At 46.6% G+C, this 12,531-nt stretch overlaps 1 protein-coding gene across 1 annotated transcript in view; it reads left to right on the forward strand.

Annotated features, from left to right (window-relative positions):
- Window positions 1–9,849: 9,849 nt before the first annotated feature.
- Window positions 9,850–12,531, forward strand: part of tmem108 (transmembrane protein 108) — a gene marked incomplete in the record, with an annotated part of 6,978 nt that continues 4,296 nt past the window's right edge. The window contains 1 exon segment of the mRNA XM_062379031.1: window positions 9,850–9,929. Within this exon segment, the coding sequence (XP_062235015.1) occupies window positions 9,890–9,929 (40 nt within the window).

Below are 12,531 nucleotides of genomic sequence, written 5' to 3' on the forward strand. Positions count from 1 at the left end.
ATCGAAGCTTGTGTTGTGTGATCACTGATTTAACAGTTCACCTGCTCGGTGGAAGAGGCCTGGTGGTGGGTTTGACGCCCGCTGGGAGGCCGGAGGATGGATGGTGGCTGACAGCCCCCTCGGCGTTCCACTGCTGCTGCTGTGTCATGCTATTTCACAGTGGTGCTGGCTTGTCTGTTTGTCTTAATTTAAGATATCAGGAGTGTCGGCTTTTATTGAATATGTGTGGCTAAAAATATCACCTGCCCCACCAATCAGGAACAGATTGAACAGATGGGATTGGATGAAGGATATTAAAGTAAATTTAGAAAAACAAAGCGTTTTCATGAATCAAATTCAGGATTTTTTTGTTGCCTCAGACAAATACAATTTGTTAATTTATGAATTCTTCATCATAGAACCATCTGCATATCCCTCCTTCCTTTTCTGGATGAAAAGATGTAGAAAACAACAACTATATTTTCTTTGCAAAGCTTTTGTTTGCTTCTTTGTTGAATTTGATGTCAAGGTTCATTATGTGCAATTACTATTTTAGAATTTTGAAAATATAAAATATCTCTAAAAGTTGTACTAGGTCAGATCGATGGTCCAGATCTCTGATGTTTCTTTGGGAACCTGAATATTTTGTCTTCCAACTTTTGGAATAAAATAAAGAATTGAGATTTGCAGCTCGAAGCTTCATCTTGTGAAGTCGCTCTGCTTCTCGATATCTGCCTGTGGCTGCTCTCCCCCTGCGTGAATCTCTGTCTCTAGCTAAAACACACAATGCTTTTTAAATGTCCTGCTGAGCTGGATGTGGGAGGGAGGTGAAGCAGGAGGACAGGTGTGCTCCTCAGATTAATCCTCTGTCCAACGTGATGCCGGAGCATCTTTCCAGAGGCATTCAAGGATCAGTGGTGCACAGGATATTTTTTCTTATATTAACTCTGCAACTCTGCTCGTGTTTTTGACAAATTTTCAATGAAAGCGTCTGTAATTCTTTAGGGATGATAAGAGCTCATCTTTCTTCCCTTTGTGAGCTGACATTTGAAGGATGACTAACCGTTAAGTATCTTCGGGCGTTACGGCAAATAATAAAAATCTTGAGCAGAGTCGTGTACTCACTGTGTGTAAAGTGTTTTCACAGTGTGGGCGAATGAAAGGCTTAGTTTTGTGTTTTGCCAGCTGCTGCTTTTAAGGACAATAAGACTGATGCCGGACCAACATCAAAACAACAAGTTGAAAGGCACCGAAGGATCTGAGATGAACTGCAGAGCTGGAGGAGTTTTTCAATTATGGATTAATGCAGATTTCAATACGGTTCCATTGATGAAAAAACTGCTATTTGTTTTGAAAGTTTTAATTTAATTTCAGACTGATCTGAAGTCACAGATTCCTTCGCCTAAGGTCACAACACTATCAGCTTTGCATTTACTTATAGTGTCACAGTTTGAGATCAACCCATATTTAATTAATCATAATAAAACTTAAAATAAAGATAAAAGATCCCTCTTCCCAGCCGTCGTACTATGACAACCTCAAAACGCCCTCTTTGGTTCAAGGGACTCAGAGCAGAGAGAACGAGGCTGAATTGCAGAGGAGAGGATGGAACGAGGAAGATACTTATTGGGATTAAAGGGTGGCATGACATTAGAGAAAGTGGGGAGCAAAGAGAGATGGGAGATGAAGGAGCAGAAAGGCCCTGCAGCTCCGGGCTCCTCTGCAACATCAAGCTCCGTGAGTTAGAGTCGCTGCTGGAGATCCCTTTACTTTCCTCCCTCTGACATCTCCCAGCTTCAGGGAGTCACACAAACCTTGGACTTATTCAAAGTTTGTCCCGCAGCATCAAACACACAACTCAAACAGTTTGTCACTAAATCAGGAGCTTTGGATAAAAAGCAAAGTTAGTTTAGTCTAAATCAAATCTGAAAATAATGCTTCAGAAGTTGGAGGAGTCTCCGGAGAAGTCTCCCTCCAGCGCCGATGGATTCTTTGATGGATGAGGTTAAGCACTTCATCAAAGGTCTTCTGGCCCGAATTTCAATCTTTGACAGACGTTACACGGAGGATTATGTGCCTGTTATCTGTTGCTGGGTTCTCGCTGAGCGGCACCGGTCCTGATAATCAATGTGGCCGAGGCGGAGAGGCAGACTTTACATTTCAATCCTTCCATCTGTCGGCACCTGACAGTTTTTCAACCGCGAGATGTAATGCTCTGGAGATCTGCCGGAGACGAGGCTTTGATCAAATGTTTCTCCCTGGGTGTGTTTCTAGATCTCAAAGAGAGAAGGGGCAAAGAAAGGTTTGCTTTTTATTTTTACAAACTGTTTTTTTATTCTTTTGCAGGGTAAAATAATCAGGCTGCCGATCAGAAACCTTGTCAAATACGTTTGACTCTGTCTGTCTCCGGCATCGGTTTGTTGAACAAAGCGATGGACGGTGCTTTGTCGACTCATCGTGCAGAATCACAAAATGAAAGAGGTGTAGATTAATGAAATAATTCCTGTGGAATCCAAATAGTCTGAACGCAGGGCACCAAAAGTTTGATATATATTTTTTAATGTACTGCACTGAAGCCTGGTTCTGTATGTTAGTTGTCAGGGGTCAGTTGCTCCAGACATTTTGTCAAACTCGTGAAAGAAGGTCGAGCCCCCCCCCCCCAAAAACCAGCTTCATAGTAAAATGTCAATAAAATGTCCTATAGCTAGATTCTCCAGAGTTCATGTGTGAGAAGAGCTATGTTTGAATTACATCAGTCAAATGATCTAAAACATTGAGAAACAAGGAGCAGCGTTAAGATTCTTCTCTATCTGTGTGGAGCTGTGTGGAGTTCACATTTGTCTGCAGAGTGGAGATTGTGTTGAGACTGATGCCTCCAACTCCCTGGAGGACTGAAGTGTCTGAACACACAGAGTAAGTGTGTTAAATTCAGCTGTCACCCTCCGGCCCTCTCACCTATTCATTTACATTTTTGCGGCATTGTTATGTTTTGATTTTTCTTCGCGGTTGGGACCAGCGTCGTGGGGACTTGTGGTTTCACGTTACTCTTCATCACTGACAGCAGCACTTCCTCAGTCAGTCAGTCAGTCAGTCAGTCAGGGGTCGCGTCAGGACGGGAGGATGAGAGAGGGAGCGAGACAGAGCGGAGGATATTTACAGCTCAGACGCTGGTGATGGCTGAGCTGCATCCCAATGTCTGCTGCTTTACTGCCTGGCTCAATAACTCTCAGGAGGGACGGAGGAAGCTGCTGCAGAGAATTTGCAGGTATCACAGGTCTTCAGGTGCGAGAGAGAAGCCAGATATCAACCACTGGGAAGAAACCATCACACTGGTTTCAATGCAAGACGTTATCTAGGATTTTATTTGTATATTTGAGCTTACTTCTTTTTTTAAACCTTTGCCAAGGAGGTTATGTTTTCGTCTGCATCTGTTTGTTCGTTAGCAGGATTACGCTTCTCGACTGATTACGATTGAATTTTATGGAGCGGTGGAGCATGACCCAAGGAAGAAGCCATTAAATCATGGTGCGGAATCACTTTCTTTAATGAGATATGTTTAGTTTTTTTTTTACATAATTCATGGATCTGGTGGGAGTGGTATTTATGAGTGTGTGCAAAGTCTGGATGTGGTAATTTAAAATGTGGTTAAGGCGACGGTTGGGTCTTAACGCAGGTGAGCGCACTCTGAGGCTGACAGTCGACCTCTGGCGCTAAACAACACGCTCGATTCTCCCCCGTCCGCCAACATCATAATGTGAGGTCGTAAAAACGTGTGAGAGTTTAAAAAAAAAAAAGAGCACAATCTGGGCTTGGAGCCACAGGGGACAGCACTAATAAAGTTTTTCTGTGTGTGTTGTTTTTCCTGTCAGGCCCCGACTTCACCACTAATCAAATCCGTCCACTGACAGGCCCCCCCGCTCCCTCAATCTCTCTAAGTGCTGGATATTCAGTTTGTGGTGTCCCCTTCCCAGTGATATAACAGGTCTGTCACACGTCCCCCCCCCCCCCCCCCCCCCCGGGGCTCTGTTACTGGTCTCGCTCTCTGTTCCTGGACCCGACCTCAGGTGTGTGTTACGCAGCGTTGCCGAAGCCCCCCCGGTATTGATTCGATCCCCTGGCTGAATCCGTCTGGGCCTCGCCTCTGGTTTTAATGGCTGCCCATTGTGATGCAGTGAAGCTGCCGGAGCCCGACACCGTGTGGCACAGTGTGAAAAGCACTGAGAATATCAACTGGGCCTCAGACGTGAGGTGTTCCAGACCCACCTCCACGAAGACTCGGAAAAACTTGACTCACTGAAGCTTGGACTTCAAATTTGAGACCCTGACACAATCAATAATCAATTAATGTTTTCACCCATGTCTGATTGTTGGCTGGTTGGATTGTGCAAGATCTGCTGAATGGATTTAAACAAACTTGGATGAAGGACGGTCCGTGGACAAAGACACAACTCATCAAATTTTAGACTAAACTGTCAAAGACTTCAACTGACTCGAGAGCAAAAACCTCAGTTTCTGACTTGGTAAGTTGTCGACTTAGTCAATACTTTACCCAAACCAGGCAGATGAACACAAACCAGCTGCCACTTTCAAATTAACGTGATTTTATTGGCTAACAACAGTGTTTTTTTCATCGCGACTTGATTGGCTGGTAAAGTTGCTGCATGAACATTTTACAGTTGAAGCCTCCAACAACTACCTGTGAGTCCTGTGTTACACCTGCAGGATTTCTAACTGGCCACCATTTATCTCTCGGCCTGAGTCTCAACTGTTTTTACACACCCACAGATTGCTCACGATTCCTCTGATAAATGGCTTTAGTCATTGGTCGTGGCTGTGTGTGTGTGTTTGTGTGTGTGTGTGTGTGTGTGTGTGTGTGTGTGTGTGTGTTTGTGTGTGTGGCTGCGTGTGTGTGTGAGTGATGAAGAGGCCGCTGATGCTGTTCCACTCCTCCTCAGTCGCCCCTGAGCACAGGTGCTCTGCTCCTCCTGAGTGGGAGCTCTCCACTGAATGAGTCAGAGATTCATTCATCCTGTGAGAGCTGCAGCTTCTCTCTACTTTGTCCCTGTGCTGCGAGGATGGAGGTGAAATGTTGTGTTTTGAAGGAAGCTACAGAAATATCAGAAAACTGTGACTAACACTGATTCAGGAAAGTCGGCTCCTGCTCCTGTGCCGCGCTTTGCCTTCTACATTAATGAGTATTGACGAGTGAATCAACTGTAATGCTACACGGTCCTGCTGTCTCGGTCCTGACACATTCAATATGTTCACAAGGACTGTCTGTAAAAGATACTGGCATATGACATATGAGTATAAACCTCTGTCTTACTTTTTGTAGGTGTTTTAGATCCAGAGGACTTTTCTAATTCGGATCAAATCAAAAGCCTTCCTGCTTCTATCTGTGTGAGATGTTGTGGGGATCCGCCCGGATCAGGGAGTCTGACTTCCTCTGTTATGGTCAGAGTGAACTGCATGCTGGGAGCCTAATGTTCTTTTAATGGGTGGTGTGTTGCCGTGCCGCGGGCCGGGCCTGGAGGGCTGCGATGGTACTGACTGATAACCTGCGTGTTCCTGCTTCAACCACCATGACTCAGCATCAGCAGTTGATCCTGGCAGGTTTACCATGCGGGGCCACAGCTCACACCAACAAAGTGACTCAGCAGCTCTAGTCCTGCTTTGAAGGACCACAATACTGGTCATCAACACACTGGTACTCTGTGTCCTGGCAGAACAATGAAGTTATCAAGGCTCCAGAGTGTGTTTGAGTGACTTCAAACCATCCCACTGATGATTAATGGTTTCATAACACAATTGTTCGCAGTCCTCATCAGCTTTTCCAGTGCACAACAGTCTTCTGTGATTGGTGCCAAGCAGCTGGTTGCTTTGCAAGGTCACCTAGATGGCACCAGACCCCCAGACGTGAAGCCTCAGCACAATCTCATCAACAAGAGCAGGAAACACATGTTCAGAGCGAGAGGGCAGCGGCAGCTCTATCAGGCACTGGGCTGATTCCATCTACATCGAGGCAGGAATGGAGGCGCTCTGTGTGGGCACGTCCTCCGGGTCGCTGTGGAACAAGTTGTTGTTGCACAACTTGAAATGGAACCGAAGTCTGTGAGAGTCCCGGCTTTGATGAAATCACTGAGGTAACCGGCTTTTTTAATGGCGCAGCTCCACCATAGATCTATTGTGATCACACGTCTGCTGGTAAATGATGGAGGATGAAAAAGCAGCTTTCACACTTCACCTCTCCTCTCTCTGGATCTTCCTCCTCGTGCCGACCCGAGCTGACAGAAATCGCTCTCTGGCTCCTGAAGAGAGAGATAAGCCAGTGAGCGAGAGATGTGGCATCTGAGCCGGAGAGGAGAGACGCCTCGGTTAGGGCGGTTCTGATTGGAGGTCCAGTTATCAGTTGACCGTGAGAACACAACACTGTGGCTCACGCCGTCATCGCCGACTCCCACACTTCCTTTCCCTCCTCCTCCTCCTCCTCCTCCTCTTCTCTCCACTGCGGGCAAACAGCCAGCCTGACGCCACGCCACCTATAGATATCCACAGAATAGAGGGAAGTCCAAAATTAAAGGCATTGTTGTCCCTGCGGCTGGAGGGAGATGGAGGGAGATGGAGGGAGATGGAGGGAGATGGAGTGACAGATGAATGCACTGTGCCGTCTCCAGTGACCTTCAGAACCCTCTGCCTGGTTGTGAGTGAGAAAACCTGTGATCCCACATCTCCTTTCTCTCTTCACCCAATTCCGTTCAAGCCCCAAAACGTCCTTGTGTATGAATTTGAATATCACTACTATTAGGGTTGCTATGGTGAAGGCTGCCGTCTGTGTTCATGCCAGTTGCCATGCAACTTTTTTCCTCCCTCGTCGGCAGGAAGCCCGGCTGCAACGTACAAAGTGCAACGCTGACACTGTGCATGTATTTTTACCTGTGAATCTATTATTATCTGTTATTGCCGAAGTCAGTGTTGATCTCTGGTGTTGTTCTCCTTCTATTGTCTTCGTGAGAGGCAGAGGAGGATGTTCTTCTCCAGGTTTGCCCAATTGGAAAATAACCAGTTCTTAAATGATAACAGTATATTTAATTTATATGATCCTGGATCTGTATCTATGTTTTGCATGTAGGCAAAAATGTATCTGCAGCACGAGGGGAACCAGCTTATACAGGTGGGGGTGTTTGTATTTCTGCCTCACAGGTTGTTAACCACCCAGAGTATTCAACGTGGTTACAAACTTCAGGTTGCACAATAGTTTGGGCGTGTGTAGGTGGTTGGTGGTTTGGGGACCAAGCCTGCTCTCATGTGCCAACACCATCTGGGTTTCTCATATATCCGCCAGGCAGCCAATCACCGTCGAGCGAGCATCGACCACGTCCTGATACCTGCACACAATATTTGGATACAAGCACAGACACACACAGCCGCAGCCACACTTCTACCACACAGACAACACCAATGAACAACAGGATATTTTTTAAGCCTCTATAGATATAATTTGACTTGACTTGAAAAGAGGGCATTCATCTGCTGTTTTGGATAAATATGGAGTTTCTGTCTGGTGCTGCTCCCCCCCCCCCCAGGCACTCAGACCATCAGGTGTTGCATCGGTGGAACATATAGGTACTTTAGGTACGAGTGAGACAATGAGATATACTGTAACTGGAAATCTAGTTTTAGATATAGATCCTAAGCTTAAGAGTCTGTTCTCACTGAAATAGATTTTATTATACACACCACCCCCGACATCTGTCTTCCCCTTGCATCCCTTCACCAAGCTGGAGTCTGTAGAAACACCTCTGAGGCACTAGACCTGAACCTGAACTCTCCACATCAGAAATCTAGTGTCTCACCTCGCCGAAACAGAACTGTCAGCAGCTGCCGCTGAGCCTCTCATCCAGTCAGGGGCGGGGGGGTTTTGGCAGAGGCGCGACCCTGACTTGTCGTCCTGTGTTATCTTGTACCTGCATGTGTGCGACTGTGCGTAGAGCTGAACTCCGATTCAGCTCCCCAGCAGGAGAACACTCTTTTGTCCACATGCAGCTTGTCCTCAACAGAAACGCTCTGTGATAACGAGGACAAATGAAACGCTCCCTGTCACTAGGTCGTCTTCTTCACTCCCCCCCCACCCCCCCATCCAGCTTCCCCCCTGCCTCACCCCTTGTGGCCTGCAAATTAGAGCGTGTCTACGAGAGCACGCCGGCGTGGCAGCAGCTGATGAGGTGTAATCACCGTTGAAAGGCTCAGCTGCTCTCTTCACACCCTGCCATTGAGCTCATTAGACCAGGAACACGATGCAAAATATATTAAACCACAGACGGACAGTGATGTCTCTGCAGCATCGTGCTGGTGAGTGGAGGCAGGAAGGGTTTTGCAGCTTGTGTCATTTCTTCAGATGCAGAGATGGGAAAAAATCATTTTCGGCTCCTGGTACCTCTGTTTTCTTGCAGCCTCATCTTTTTTTACAGTTACCAGCACTATACTGTATTACGCCTGAGCCCTTTGTATACTCCCAGTTGTGACTGAAGAGAGGCAACATAGTGAGTTACACTTTTTTTTACTTTACAAGAACAGAATTTTGTGCAAATGTCATCTAAAAGTGTGACGGTTTAGTTCCATATTTTAGTTTTTTCCCCTGTGCAGTAGACAAGTGGAGCTAGGAGGAGAGAGAGAGAGAGAGAGAGAGAGAGAGAGAGAGAGAGAGAGAGAGAGAGAGAGAGAGAGAGAGAGAGGTTTTCCAATTTGTCATTTGATGCCCTGCTGTGGCCCATATTTAATGCTTTTTAGTTCCCCTTGGTGGGAGGCTAGCACCCCTGAAGTCAATTACAATTTCATGCAATTATTCAGTGAGATGGATGGATAGATGGATGATAGATAGATAGATAAAAAAAGAGAGAGAGAGAGAGAGAGAGAGATAGATGCTGAAATCTTCCTTGCGTGCATAGCTACTGTATATCTCCACGTAGTTATCAACTCTAAAAGGGTCCCTCAATGGCAGCGATATCCACAGGATGAGTCAGATGTGGTGTGTCGCCTCCTCTCAGTTCACACGACTTAAAGCCTCGTGAACAGGATTAGTATCTGTTCCTTTTGTTGTCGTCCTTCTCATCTCCCACAGAAACAGAGGTTGCCTGCAACCAGACCCCTCGTCCTGGGAGGCACAAATCCAATTTCACACGTCCCTCTATTCATGCAGGTATAGGGTGAAGGATGCTTAGGTGTGTGTGTGTGTGTGTGTATTTTCGAATACACATTTACAAAGATTTAGCAGGTGAGTGGCATGTGCATGCGTCTTGCCAGAGACTATTTGCCCTGAAAGAACATGCACACACTCCCCCAGTGGGAGATTATATGCACGTGTGTGTGTGTGTTTGTGTGTGTGTGTGTGTGTTTTTGTGGCCTTTCATTTAGCGGCAGGCCATCAGTGAGTCATTCTCCTTAAGAGCACTCTTGGGTGCTTGTGTCGCTGGCACACTAGCAGTGGTGATCTCAGAACAAGGCTCACTGGTCAATGTTTGATGCTCAGTAATTGGTTCTTTTGACCATCACGGCCTGCAGGAGGCCAGCAGCTGAGGCCGGGCTCCACCGCTGCCGTCCCACAGGCTTTTCTTGTAAAATATCGGTTATGTATGATCCAGTTAATCCGCTGTGAGAGGTAACTGCTGCCTGACGGTCATTACATGGATTAATCTGTCAAAGTTGAGCTTCACAATCTTCCCTCTCTGTGTCTGCTCCACTTAAACCCACCTTGACATAATCACAGTGCATCACACTGAAACGGTACCAGGACCTGAAGGTGATTTTCATACCTGAGTTTCAACTAACCTCTCTCTCTCTCTCTTTCTCTCTCTCTTTCTCTTTGCCAGAGAGCCATGAGCACTGTGGAGGAGGAGCCGGATCACATGATACCATGAAGACGAGCCTGCAGGTCCTGCGCTGCCAGCTGCTGAGTGAGTGGACCAAAAGGGGGGGGGGGGGGGGGGGGGGCAACCAGGGGCATGCATGCCAGGGGGCAGAACAGGACAAATCTTTTTATTTTAATTTATGAACAGCGGCTATGAATTATATAGAAACTCTAGTGTAGAGTATAATATATCAACTATATTTGGGTTTCTTTTGACAACAGACTTTGGCCCATGTGCGAAATTTTCGCTTGTGTTTCAGCCACTTCTATACCGTGTTAGACATATTGGAGCACTAAGCAGTGTACATCAAAACCACTGTGATGCTCCTGTTGGGAACTGGTAATTACATTAACTCCCACGGACAAGACATGGAGCGCACAGACACTGTCCTCAATCTGTTTGTCAGATAAAAGAATAATGAAATCTCAGATGAGTCATTTGTAGAAACAATCATTTTTTTAGTCCGTTTATAGATCGGGGGGGGGGGGGGGGGGGACATTTCTTTGATTTGCTCCAGGCGTTACCTCCCGCTCTGCACATGAATGAAACCCTATTCGTTTGTTGCCAGAGACCCTGATGAACGTCTGCAGGCAATCACACGCTGTACATTCAGTCGCTGAATCACTTTAGTTCCTGTTGTTCCATGAGCCTGTGCTGCTTTAGATTCAGAGGACAGGATCAAGGCTCCGGGACTGGATCTACAACGCTCTGGCAGACGACCAGCGCTGAATGTCACATGAATATGGAACGCTCCGTGGGGGGGGTGGTCTGGGACCCAGCAGACCCACCAGGCCGGTTCGCTAAAGAGGTCGATGATATCTCTGTGTTTTTCCCTCAAGCTCCACCTCGGGCCAGTGCTGCCTCCGACAAATCTGACTCAATCCCTCAGAAGTGTGAGCGAGGAGCGTTAAGCTGCTGCAGAGGTGGAGCAAGGTGACTTTAATCTGAAGGTCTGACTGGAAAGCTGCGGAGCCTTGTATACAGTTTATATTAAAACCATATGTCCAAGCCTCTCTTGTCCAGATAAATCCAACCATCCACAGCTCTCACTTCACTTTTACTTCCACGCGCTCTGCTGACACTCCCGTCAGGTTCGTCTCTTTACAGTGTGCAGAGCTAAGATGCCCACCTGAGATTTCTGTCTCTGTGCCCTCACGGAGACATTTCTCATTGGTCCCCGGGGACTGGCCATCTGCAGGAGACAGATGTGCTTTAGCATCCCACAGCCGCAGGCGAGAGAGAAGATGCTGCAGATAGAGGAGAAATAAGACGGATGATCCCACGTCACGACGGGCATCGTTTTGCTCTGGTCACCCTCTGAGCTGTTTTTGGCTCCTCTGTGTTCCCAGCTCCCCGACAACCCCTCTGCATTACACACCTGGATCCATGGAGAGCAGTTATCATTTGTTACGAGCAAATTAGAATTTGTCTGGCAGCTCGGCCTTCAAAGCAAAGCCCCGATAAATAAGCAGGTCGATTCCAAATGTCTATCGAAAGGTGCAAATTGCGTTTTGAAGATGGCTCTGGAAAAAAACAAGAATAATAACTTGGCAGAGCAGTTGGTGTGAATTGTAAATAAGTACACGAGTGTTGAGCTTTGTCTTGTGTGATCAACGTGTGTTGTTGCAAACGTTCGTGCTCTTTTTTTAAAGGCGCCAACGACAGCTTGGAATGTTGAAATCCTCAATGTTTGGGACATAAATGGAGTTGTGTTCTCCCCAGCTTCCAGACAACTTCCTGTTTAGCGTTTCTCCTTCCTGTCCGATCCGCTGCTGCTGTCCCAGCTGCTGTAGCTAAATCATTATCCCAGTAAACAGCACCAGGGCTCTTTGTTGTGCTTGTTTTCGTATTCCCCCCCCCCCCCCCCCCCCGCCTGATCCTTAGATAAACAGGTCCGTGTTCAAAGCCGCTCCAACCTGACAGACAATTTGTGGAGCATTCAAACAGGAAGCCATTATCCTGTTACGAAGGCTCCCCCTCTTATCGCGGGGCTCACATCTGTAGAGCCCAACCGGCTCCACCCCTGCACCACTCCGCCCATCCAGTCCTCCTCCAGGACGGTCTCAGTGGTCCACAGGATGTGCCCTATCTGTCCGTTAACCCCCCCACGGGACAGACGCTCTACCCAGAGTGGCAGAGGAACACACCCAAGAACAAACCAAAGGAATGTGTGTGTTTGTGCGACGCTATTTATACACCCATAGGTCATCTCATCTTAATTGTGAAGAGCTGCATTCTTGAGCGATGAGTGTGTTTCTTCAACATCACCAAACAGGAAGTTTCCTTTTAGGGTGAAACGTGTGTTCAACCTGCGTAAAACGTGACTCAGCTAATTTGTATTGCTTGACCCAAGGTTTAATGTATCACGTATTTATATTTGTATTTTCACCTTTATGGCTTAAAGATATTGAAAAATGTATGGATAAAGGATAAAAAAGAAATGTGGTAATTTGACCAGGTTTAGTAAAATACCAGATTGGGAAAAATGATCTAACCTCTGCTAAATCTTTGCATTAGTATTGTATATTTTCAAACTAAATAACCTTACATCACTTTGAACTTTGCCTTGTTTTTAATCCAGCCTGGGTGACTGATGTTCTTGCTGTAGTAGAGCTGGAAGTATTTGAAGTAGTACTCTTGCAGTAAA

This window comes from Platichthys flesus, chromosome 21 (assembly GCF_949316205.1).
Source record: "Platichthys flesus chromosome 21, fPlaFle2.1, whole genome shotgun sequence".
In the NCBI taxonomy this organism is placed as follows: domain Eukaryota; kingdom Metazoa; phylum Chordata; class Actinopteri; order Pleuronectiformes; family Pleuronectidae; genus Platichthys; species Platichthys flesus.